Below are 12,718 nucleotides of genomic sequence, written 5' to 3' on the forward strand. Positions count from 1 at the left end.
CTGTGTTTTATCACAGGTGTGTGGTTGAGTTTAAGAACTTCAAGTTTTAGAGATTCCCAGAGTTTGGACATGCACTGATCCTCTGGGGGAGGGTCTCACTGCACTGTGGCCGGTGCTGGTTTGTCTCAGAAATCGGTTACATGATTGGGCAGTGGTTCAGAGTTTATGGTAAAGTGCAACAAAAAGCTGGCACCAAAGTTTGCAGCTCTCACCCAGTGTCTTTGTTCCTATGCTAGAAAACAGGGCAGCATGTTGGTGCTGTCAATTCTTTTGCTCCCTCAGAGGCCGTGCCTCCATTCCCAAATGTATCCAAGCAGGAGAACTGTTTCTCTGCCTGTGACCCAGGGGAGCCTCAGACCACACTGCCCACTTCTGGGTCTCCACCTTCCTTCCCCACCGGAGTACCACCAAGCCCACCAGGCACAACCCTGGCAATGGTGCAGACCTGCAAATCTGTGCTCCAGATGCTGTGCTCTGCTCCTTATAAAAACTTGTAGTAGTCATCCTCTCTCCTTTTCCCAGCCAGCGGTTTTGAGGAAGAGTTTTTCTTGTAAAGTCCCCTGTGCGTGCTTTCATTCTTTCTCTCTCTTTCTCTTTCACTTCTCTCTCTCTCTCTCTCTCTCTGATCAGTGCTCCCTCCCCATCACAGCACCCACAGTTCTTTTCTCCCCCTAATCAACTCTCTGCAGCTCCTACTTTCCATGATGTGGCCATTTTTCTACCTCTAGTTGTGCAGTTTTGTTTTCTCAGTCCTCAGGTTGATTTTTTGGGTGTTCAAAACGATTTAATATTCATCTAGCTGTGTTCAAGGGCTGAGGCAAGATTAGGGTTCCCCTACTCTTTTGCCAACTTGACTCCTTGTTTTTGGAATGAGTTTTTGCTGGACCATCTATTTTGAGTCATCTAGTCCTTTGAAACCCTGAGTCCCATTTGTGAATGGGCTAGTTTTCTGGGATAATAATAAAGTGAGTGGTTTACCCTATTTTTATCTGTGAAAACCTAATTAGAGAAATAAAAACAAATTATTTAACCTTATTTTCATCAACTCCATGGCCTAATTAAGTTGAAATTGCAGGTCATTGTATAAAAATTAGTTATTTTTCAGGGCGCCTGGGTGGCTCAGTTGCTTTAGCATCCCACTCTTGATTTCAACTCAGGTCATGAGCTCACATTTCATGAGTTAGGGCCCACATTGGGCTCCACCCTGTCAGTGTAGAGCCCACTTGTGATTTTCTCTCTCCCCCTCTCTCTGGCACTGCCCCCACCCCCGCTTATTCTCTCTCTCTCTCTCTCTCTCTCTCTCTCTCTCTCTCTCTCTCTCCTTCCCTCTCTCCCTCAAAAATAAATAAATAAACCTAAAAAATTTTAAATAGTTAAGATGGTAAATTTAAAAAAGTCAGTTATGTTTCTTTAAAAGCATATACCAGACATTGAAGGTATGAAATAATTCTGCACAGCCTACTAATGATCTTACTCATCACTACTTGAATTACAACATATTTGATAGCATTATTGGGTCATAGATCTTCATATCTGCACAAGAAGCCACTTGGTTTAGTGAAAATTATTCAAGCATTAGAGACAAATCAGGCAGGATTGATAACTGTTACCTTCTGGTTTTTATGACAAATTACTTAGATGTCTCTGATCCTTAGTTTTCTTATCTATAATAGGAGGTTAATAATAGAACCTACTTGATGGGGTTGTAATGAGGAGGAAATTAATTTATATATAAAGTCCAACTTAGTGGTTGGTAACTGACAGCTCTTACTAATTATTTTTTTCTCATAGTAATTAAGAAACACCTTCTAAAAAGTCATTCCCTTTGTGCCTTTTATAGCATGAGAAGCTGATGCATGAATTGGAAGAGGAGAGACACTTACGTCTTCAGAGTGAGAAGCGGTTGCAGGAGGTGACACTGGAGTCTGAGCGCAACCGAGTTCAGATGCGTGGTCTGCAGCAACAATTCTCTAGGTACGCCTCTGAACTGAGCCTCTTGATTCTGGAGGTGCATCTCTTCCTGCACCAATAGCACTTGTGCTTGAGTTTTCATTGTGAAAGCTTCTCTTGAATTTGAGAAGCTAATTTCCTAAGAGCTTAGACCTTCTTTTCTGGCCCAGCCATCAGATAGTATTGGAGTTGATTGGCTGAGACTTGATATTTGCACTTCACATAGTCTTGGCTTTATTGGATCTGGTTGTCTTTTCTTCTCTCATGGCTTTCCAAGGGATCTTCCAGGAAGAAGTAGTCGCTGTGTGGCCTGTAGGAATGCCCTGTGAAAGACCAACCAGGAGGATGAAAGTTTACCAGTTATTTTAATTCTATTTTAAAGTGGACAGAGAATGTGAATCTAATTTTTCAGGAAGCACTCACTCAGTACTTAAAGGAAACATTTACCAATGGTTAAAAAAATCTAAATCAATGTGTTTCTTTCCTTTAAAAAGACGTAACTTGAATTTGGAAGGAGGCTTCTGATTAGATTTAATTCCTGCACAGTCATAATCTTTCAGCTACCAATTATAGTTACTATGGGAACAGTTGAAGGTTCAATCTATTATTTAAAGTCTGTTCAATTCCATGGAAAAAACACAGACTTGTGCAGTTCCAATCCTGGGACCTGATAAGGGAACTCTGTGAAAGACGATTTACTTTCATTTCTGTATTTCACTTCACCATTTGCAAAATCAGGGAATTAATTTTGCGTTATTTTTTTCTCTTTCTTGAGGTTATCCCAGGCAGAATCAAGTTTGAGAAGTTGCCTTAAATCTTTTCTGATCAATCTATGTGGATCTTCTGTTTAATTTCCTATTGGGATTTGGATGTGATCAGTGATAGATGATTTGGCTTCCTCATTATGAAGCTTTTATAATGATAGCTTAAGCTTTGAATGCATTGCAGGGAGAAACCAAAGTTAAGCCTACAGATGCTTTATTTCATTGTGATGAATACCATGAATGTTTGTGACTTTGGTTTAGAGACTTCTTAGGGGAGCAGGTTAGAAAGGATGGGTGACTCCTCTGTATTCTGAGTCATAATTTAACATCCCATTCCACTCTCTGAGCCCATGATAATACACAGGTGCTGTAGAAATGCACCAATCAGTAGTTTAACAAATGCTTGTCCCACCCCTCATAAGCTATTACTTATACAACCTTGTGCTCAATTTTTCATTTGGTTTGATGGCAACTCTCACTTTATGTCTCCCAACTTGAAATAATAGATCCAGCCCCCACTTTTGAAGCAAGCACTGCTTTGTAATACTTGCCATTTTAATGATATAGGAAAGGAGGAGGTAGATTGCCCTACCCTTCTTGCACTGTCTAATTGAGATGTCTCTGTATTCAAGCTATTGATTTACAGAGCCGGAGACATATGGCACAGTAAATTATTTTCATATGATACCAGGTCATCTGCTGTAAATCAGATGACACCCATACATATTTGAGTTGCACCGGAGCCAAGGCTACATCCTAAGCTGAAAGAGAAGATAATTATATGTCAAACAAATAGTGATTGGTTCTACACTCCACGTTTTCCACCACTGTATTCAGTTTCCTAATGTAAAGCATCATTGGAACTGAAAAGTTCAAGTCCAATTACAGCCAAAGAACTAATGTAATTCAGCAACAGATGGGGGAAAAAAAGCATATATTGCAGGTAGGATAGTTAGGCAATAATTTAAGTAGAACCACTGAGCCATTTTTGATGACCTTTCACATCTTAAACTGTGGTTTATGAGATATTTCTAGTTATGTTTACTTGAACAGTCTTGTTGCTATAACTTAGGTCTTTGTAAAATTCTCTGTATTATAGAACATTTGTATAGCTCATCACCTTTGGATGTGGTCAGCATCTAAATGCCCATATGTATATGGATAATTTTCTCCTTCTTCTCCCTGGGTTAATGAGTTTATTTTGTACATCATGCTGTCTGAGATGTAGATTTACTTTGAGTGTATTTATGGGATGAGTTTACTTTGAAAAATAATGCTAGTAACTCACCTTTTCAAAAGACAAAGTAGCTTACAGTAAAAGGTAGTTTTACAATAAGACTAATAAAATAATAATAGAAAATAAAAGCTATAAAAGGATAATGTGGCAAGTTATCATTCTTACATGGCCTGACATGTTTTCTGACAGTGAGCATTTGATTTACCTCTAACATTCCTTGTGGACAACATCAAAAGGAATGTATAACAGCATATGTAATCGTTATCTCCTAGACAAAGGCTGCCACTCCTCAGGGAGAGAGACATTATCTCTGGTAACAAACTCATACCAGAACACATCCCTCGGCCCCTTCAGAGATGGCACAGGAGGATATAATAGACAGTGGTCCAAAATGGTTCAGAGTAGGATTAATTCTTAGAAGTACTGCTGCTTCTGTAATCTCACTTATGTCTACAAAGTTAAGGAATTTATGAAGTTCACAGTATGTGAAATAGGAATGCTGGGTTCATATCTAAATGATAATGAGTAAAATAGAACTCCAGTGCTCACGGTTCTCAAGTCAGGCACTGTACTGCAAGTTCACGGCAACATCTAAATATACATGTGTTGTATCTTTTAGTACCTGTTTTATTAACCTGGAGCACAGAGACATGAGATGCTGAGGACTGGGTGGAGCTACGAAAAGTATTTTCCTGGTATAGTTGATGGTATTGTCACCATGGGGCCATCTGAACAGTAGTAAAGGAGATACTGAGTCTCAGATTCAAGATGAGGTGAGGCATTGGAGAGGAAAGCAGATAGTGAAGTTAGAAGCTGGGACAATTAAGTGTATGTATGAGGTAGAGTTCAGGCATCAGAATGAGCACTGCAGCATAATTAGTCCAGGGCTTGATTTTATGCAGTTTCAGTGAGGTGATATGGTGCCTTAAAGTTACCAGACAAACCTGAACATTGTGATTATCTGGGGTAATGAGTAAGGGGATCACTTAGGCCATAAACATCTGTAAAAACATTTGCATGAGTAATTCTCTTTTTATGTGGCCACCAAACCTTCACTTATAATCCCCCCCCCCTTTCCTCTTGACTTCTGATTAGGGTATAATGATCAGCAGTGGTCCAAAATTTGGGTAATAAAAAAAGGGAGAGAGATGTGACCATAGATTACATAATCAGCTCTAAGCTCATAAATCGTAAATCGCCTGTACTGAGGATGATTCGGGAAGCCATAACAAGCTTGATTCTGACCATTACATTCTTTAATATAAATATGGAGAACAGAAAAGGTGTTTCCAAATTAAACCATTGCCATAGACGAAGGAACATTTCAATAGGGTGGTGCTTAGAGACAGGTGGCTTCTTTGTCTTGCTATTTGGTGATATAAATCAAAGATGCCTTCCAAATGTCATAATGATTATTTGACCTGTCATCTGTGTGGTATACATGGCTGGGCACATTTTATGTGAGATTAGCTTTGTGCCCACCCTTCTATAATTGGGTAGCTGTCTCTACCCTCCCTTTAACTGTTCTATTGAAGTGTGCATCTCTAGGCAGCTGAGGTAACAATGCTGTGAGTGAGGCTATGTCACTGCCTTCCCTCCTATATAAAGATGATTAGTGTTGGAACCCCCAGCGTCATTACCTTGAGCGAATGAGGTGGTTGTGCATCCCTTAGATTCACCTAGAGAAGCACTTAAGGAACACTCTCTCCAACCAGGTGGGTAAAATAACAATGATTTGAAAGAAAACAGATTTGTGGAGAAATCAGCAATACAGAGTACTGATATCATGTCACCCATGCATGATTTACACCTGTATTTGAGTTGGTTCCTTTGGAAGCAGTACAGTCAATGTGTGGATTATTGCTGAAAGCTGTTGCTCTTATCAGACAATCAACCATTTTTATTGTGTGTACAATAAAATAGAACACAGTTTGTATCCTCACAAAATGTAGACTCCACATGGAAAAGACTTATGTATGTAAATGAACAAAAAAACCCCACATATATAGCATAGCTGTAAATAAAGGGAACTTTTATCCAAATTCAAGACAGTCAAACTTGACATTTGTTAATGGCATGTTATCATGCAAAAGCATGAATCAAGCCAGGTGAAATAAATGAGTGATTGCCCAGTGCTACTAGCAATAATAATACACATGGTTATCATATGACAGCTCTGTGCTGCAGTATATTTGAAGCTTTAAATTAGAATCAACCTGGTAGACTCACCACCACGAAGACATATTTCATAAACTATCTACTGTTAGCAACCCATATCGCACTCATAGCATCATTAGGAATTAGTTAGTGCTTTTCCACAGCCTTGAAATGCTCCCCGTGCGTGTGCGTGCGTGTGTGTGTGTGTGTGTGTGTGTGTATGCACGCGCAAGTGCTTGTATGTGCATATTTACACCATGCAGTGTAAATTTAAGTAAAGGGAACAGTTAAGCTTTGTCACCCATAATAGGCAAGGGTAGTTAAAAATCACCCAAATGGAGTCCAAGCTTTCACTCTCTACCTCCAGGATTTCTTTTCACCTGTTCTGACCTTCTCTCCCTGCACAGTTATCTGCTGCCTTGAAGCTATTTCTTTGCTTACTATAACTGGGATTTCTTCTATCACAGTTGATTGCTATGCTTAAGTGCAGTCGGCTGCATGCTGAACTTGAAGGAGACGTAAATTGAGATGGTTTTACTACTTAACTCGTTCACTGGTTGCTGTTCACATTATCGGCTCTCAGAAACTTTATGGAATTCTAGGGTTCATTTTCTGCTGCCCATTTCGAAGCTGTAGGCACCTGGCATAGAAGTGTGTGTTGAAGAGGATAATATGCCCTTAAATGTTCTACCCACGTATTCCCTTCTGCCTCTGTATCTGTCTGGTGCATTAAAAGAACATTTTCTCTACATCTTTAGAAGGAGTAAAACATAACAAGATGAGAAAAGCTGTCAATTGACCTTAGGACAATCGATAGCACAGAGCTCTTCTGCCCCTTTTCTACATTTGTTCCCATCTCAGACCTTTGTCAACTTTAACCTATTACAGGGGCTGGTTCTCCTGAGCATCTTGTTCCTCCTGATGAATATAGAGGGAAATTTTCTGTTGATTTGGAGTTGCTATTTCCATGCTATAAGCAATATTTCTAGCTAAGACTTTTCATAAGAATGGAGGTCTCTCATCTCCTTTGAGAAAATCTACCAGAAGTTTAAAATGAGAAGGCAGTGCTGGTTAAATGATAAATTTTCTTCAAATCACACAGATGGAAGAAAGATTTTTAAATAGCATCTTTTAAAATGCCTCATTCACATAGTATGGGTCATGTTTTAATGTAAGAAGTTTATATCTTAGTGATCTAGTGTTTAAGCTCTTGCTTGAGCAAAGCAGAGGGAGACTAAAACCAACTATAAGAGAATGGCTAGGGGGAGGGGGAATGGGGAAGACCATTTTCAGCTCCCTGAGCAACAGCTAACTTAATAATAAGCATTTCTTAATTCCTTTGTATTTCTGTTTCTGCATAAGGCATGATGACATTGTCAAATGTTTCCTAAATTCTTAATAGAGGTATACGTTGTTGAGTAGAAAACTTAGAAGTTATATTGTGTGTTATTTATCTCTAGTAGTGAAAATAGTATTAACATAGACTATAGTTTCAGTTTTATTTCACAGAGCAACATCTTATTAAATGGGCTTTCTAGGATGTGGTTCTAGCTCCATTTCTTTTTAAAAAAATTTTTTAAATGTTTATTTATTTTTGAGAGAGACAGAGCACAAATGGGAGAGGGGCAGACAGAGAGGGAGACAGAATCCAAAGCTGACTCCAGGCTCTGAGCTGTCAGCACAGAGCCTGATGGGAGGCTTGAACTCACAATCTGCGAGATCATGACCTGAGCCAAAGTCAGACACTTAATGGACTGAGCCACCCAGGTTCCCCTCTAGCTTCACCTCTAGCTAACTTAATCACTTTGGTTAAGTAATTCGACCTTTTTAGAACTCAGTTTGTTCATTTGTAAAGTGAAAAAGTTGAATTGCTTATAGTTTTATAATGCTTCTTACAGTTTTTAAAAGACAGTGAATTTAAACTATATTTAAACTGAAATGTATTACTTGAGTGAAGTTGTAACCAGACCTTCTTGAAGTTCTAACCACCAGGCTTTTGTGTTGGGAACCTGGAGTGAACTATCTTGCTCTCTATAGTATGATCCTTGTGTAACTCGGTGGGGGAGGGGGAGACGGTGGGCTTTCACCATGTCTATTTTGGTTACTTGACTCTGGAGACATCAAGATTAGAAAGCTGCTGTACCCAGATGAAATATTTCTGTTGAGGACAGACAAAATTGAATACTCAGGAACCTGACTGGCAAAAGGAAGCTACAATCCTCTGCAGTGGACATAACCATTATTGCTCTCGGCTCTGATGTTGTCTGCTTTAGGATTTATTTGAACTGGCTCAGAAAAAGCCTGAACAGAAAGAACTTTATGACACCCAGAATTGTTTTCACTTTTAAACAATTTCTCTGAAGAAATAGCCATCAGTAAAAACGAACAACCACCAAAACAAACAAAAACGGTGATTTAGTCTCTCTTCTAAACTTTTTTTTTTTAATTACCCATCACACTCTTACTGTGTTACTGTCCCCACCCCAACCTATTTTTTTTTCTTTTAAGAAAATACAGGATATAGAATCCATTTTATTTTAAAACTGTAAACTATGTTCATTCTTACTGTCAATAATAAATACTTTTTTGGTCAGGTCTACAGAAAATCCATTTTGTAGGTGTGCAGTTTGATCAGTTTTGACAAACATACACCATCATATAACTACCGCTGCCATCAAAATACAGCATATTTTCCTGCCCCTGAAAAGTTTCTTTATTTCCCTTTGTTGTCCATTCCGATTCCATACGCCAAATGTATGACCAATGACTGATCTCTCTCCCTATAGTTTTGCCTTTTCCAGAAAATCATACAACTTAATTTATCAAGTATTTCACTTTCTGTGTCTGGTTTCTTTCACCTCGTGTGTCTTTTGATATGCATCCTTGTTGTTGCATGTGTCAGTAGTTCATTCCCTTTTATTGCTTAGTAACATTCCATTGTAAAAAAAGTACCTATTTGTTTATCCATGCAGCTACTCGTGGGCTTCTTCCAGTTTTAGGAGTATAAAGTTGCTATAAACTTGCAACTTTCATGCTCTAGTTTCATTGTTTTCCATTTCTCTTGGGTATATAACTAAGAATCGGATTACAAACTCATGTAGGAAATATATGTTTAACTTTACAAGAAACAGCCAAACTTTTTCCAAAGTAGCTGTGCAATTTTGCTTTCTCACTAGCAAAGATTAGGAGTTATTCCATGTTAACAAATGCATCTGGAAAAGCAAAACCCAGATACAGAAAACCACACAAGAAATACCTGGCTTATTCAATTATTTTAAGGTGAACACTTGTAACCAACATCAAGTCAAGAAAGAAAACTCTGCTAGCCCCCCAGAGGGCCCTAGGGGCCTCTTCCCAATTTCAACCTTCATCTTCCCCAACTAAATAACTAATATCTTGGTTTTACAGCAATAACCTCCTGGTGTTTTTAATAGTGCTATCACTTAATGTGCATCCCCAGACACTTTAGTTTAGTCTTGGTTGTTTGTTATAAAACTGGTTATATATTTTAGGTTTCTTTTAATGAATAGCTTGCCTTCCATCACTTGATTTTCTTTCAGATATCTACTGAAGAACCTGGAGCATTTGACATACAGAGTTTATCAGTTTAAATTAAATTAGTTGTTTTCTATTCTTGGGGCAATTGAACATGTTTCTCTGTCCTCCATATTTTCTGCAAATTGGCATCTGTTTCTATACTTTGCTGCTAGTAATGATCTAAATAAGGAGTTCAGGGTTGTTGCCTAAGGAGTGGAGATCTTTTCTCATATCCCCATATATTTCTTACACTACAACCAATAACCTTTTCCATAATAGGCATTCAATAAACATTTGTTGGTTGAAGAATGAATGAATGAATATAAGAATGAATGAATATCTTCACTTAAACAGAAAGATGCGGCCAGAATTGCACTATGTACGACTAAGGTTAACCATGGAAGAATTTTAAAGGTAGTGTGTTTATGATAGAAATTTGCTTCCAAGAGAAGTTGTAGAATGGCCTTCCCTGTGAATCTGTAAAATTTTGATAATAGTCATCATTCTTAGAGTCATAAACCATGATGGCCGGGGAGGATGAAGACCCGATTTTCCATTCCTGAGCTTCTATGATAGAGTACTCACCTATAAAAGATGAGTTGCCTTTTCTCAGAATATTCTTTGCAGAATTCCTGTCTGCAGGGCACTAAATGGAATTTGGTGCATTAAAAGTTTACTTCCCATAGGGCAAAGTTTACTTTCAGAGAGTGTTTTATGACCCTCAGATAACATACGAGTGTTTCTATGGTAGCGTATGGGGCAAATGCAATGGCAGCAATCTGAGGAGTGAGGATTATTTTCTGATTACCTTTTTCGTCCATAAGCAGTGCCTTTAATGAATGGTATCCCCACAGAGTGTGTCTCTGAGTGCTGGCTGTAAACACTTGGAACTCTTCTTTGGGATCCTTGATATAATTTGTGAAAAATTATTCAGTTAACATGGTTCTTGTTTATAAATATGTACATCTGCTGTTAACGAACAGCCTGGAGCTTTTAGGAATGTTCTTCTGAGAATAAAACAGAGAATTAGCTGTGCTGAAGCTTTGGGCTTCTGACAAAAGAAACATGTTGTGGTTTTCATTAAATTGTGTTTCAGGGGGCGCCTGGGTGGCTCAGTCGGTTAAGCGGCCGACTTCAGCTCAGGTCATGATCTCGCGGTCCATGGGTTCGAGCCCTGCGTTGGGCTCTGTGCTGACAGCTCAGAGCCTGGAGCCTGTTTCAGATTCTGTGTCTCCCTCTCTCTGCCCCTCCCCTGTTCATGCTCTGTCTCTCTCTGCCTCAAAAATAAATAAATGTTAAAAAAAAATTTTAAAAAATTGTGTTTCAGAATTCTTTGTATTTTTCTTCTGACTGAAGGTTTTCACCTTTCATTTGGAGTAGTAGCAAGTGACAGGATATATTTTCACAAAGCACAAAGATGAGTTTCTTTTGCCATGTTTAATGTAGTTTTTGCAACATTTCAAACTTCTCTTTTATAATAAGCATTTTTATTATTATTGATAGCAACATAGTCACAAATATCATGTTTTATACTTTTATTTTTCAATGTTTCCAAAACCATTCCTTACATTATTTCATTCAGTTTTCACTTTAACCTTTGGCATTGTAAGCAAAGGCACATTGTGATATCATAATTTTAATAAATAACACTATCACAACTTTACCAAAATGAAGTGACTTGTCCACAGTCACATGGCTAGGTGGATCTCAGTCTAGACCCCAGGACTTCTGGCATCTGGACAAATATTGTCTATTTCCTCGTTAATTCATTTTGTAGTTTATGATCATTGATAGAAAATGAAGATACTAAAAATATTAGAAACAATTGTGTTTCATGTAGATTTCAGCCTTGATCGTATATGTAGACATTCTGCCACTGACCAGGTTTCTTAGACTTTATCATCAGTTGACTGAGATTGTACCCAAAGAAACTTGGGCCCCAGTGATTAATGAAATTCTATTAAATTAAAAGGAGATCTTGGTAGCCACTGTTTTCCCATTTCAGAGTCCATAAAGAAGTTTCTGTAGTTGTCTCTCTTTAGTGCGTATCCCTTTTATAGCCTCTACTTTCTTAGTATATTTCTGTACAGCATCATCAAACCAGCTGGACTGATGATGAAAATGGTACCTTCAGACATCTAGCCTACCACCAAAATACAATTATATTTATTACATGAACTGTGTAGTCATTGAATTTAGCTGAGATGACCCAGATTTCCCCTTGGCTATGGACTTGGACGGTATATATTTAGCTAATAAAACCCAGTTCCAAATTCACCTTCTCTCTGATGTTTTTTTTTTTAAATTCCACTTTCCTCACTTAATTATTATACATATTGTAAATACATTAAGTATATATTTTTATTTGCTAACGGTTTTGGACCTCAATATAGTATATTCCCCCAGTAGAATGTAAACTTATAGCTTTTGCCTGATACATAGTAGGTGTTTTGTAAATGTTGAAATAAATATTTCCAATTGGCCATATTGCTATATTAAGCTACCATTTATTGAACCCCTACTCTGGATGACATTTGGCTATTCTGCCATATCATATTTACCTAAATCACTTTCAGATTCCTAAATTACTTTATTTTCTTCACTTTAAAATTTTTTCACTCAGATAGTATTGTTGCACAGGCAGTAAGTTTTTACAAGAACTACTGAGACCAAAAAGTATGACAGTTTAAAAAGAAAATGACAAAATTGGTTTGACTGTGCTAAGCAAGGTAGAGGGACACAAAATAAGTCATTTCCCCTCTCTCTAAGGATCTTATAGTAAAGAAAGAGTCACACTTGAAAAAAACTAATGCTAGATGAAATCAAATCTTTACTGCAAGAAAGGGAGAAAAAAAAATGACCTAAGAAAAACTGAGCATGTCAGAAAGGGATTTATTTGAGATGACTATTGAAGGATGTGTAGGTGAGGAGGATTTAATACAGAACTAAAGGAAGGGCATTTTAGGTTAAGAGAACAGAACACAAAGATAGGTCTAAAGGTGTGAGTATCCGTGATGGGTTTCAGAAGCAGCTAACAGTTGTGTATTGCTCAAGCTTAGTTCTGCTAAGGCCC

At 38.0% G+C, this 12,718-nt stretch overlaps 1 protein-coding gene across 7 annotated transcripts in view; it reads left to right on the forward strand.

The window, feature by feature from the left end:
* The window catches only part of NCKAP5 (NCK associated protein 5), a 980,982-nt gene that overhangs the window by 533,177 nt on the left and 435,087 nt on the right, over positions 1-12,718 (forward strand). For all 7 annotated transcript variants that reach the window (XM_058715464.1, XM_058715465.1, XM_058715463.1 and 4 more), the window contains one exon: positions 1,841-1,974. In XM_058715464.1, the coding sequence (XP_058571447.1) occupies positions 1,841-1,974 (134 nt within the window). The remainder of the gene's footprint in view (positions 1-1,840; positions 1,975-12,718) is intronic.

Source organism: Neofelis nebulosa, chromosome 2, assembly GCF_028018385.1.
Source record: "Neofelis nebulosa isolate mNeoNeb1 chromosome 2, mNeoNeb1.pri, whole genome shotgun sequence".
NCBI classification, from domain to species: Eukaryota; Metazoa; Chordata; class Mammalia; order Carnivora; family Felidae; genus Neofelis; species Neofelis nebulosa.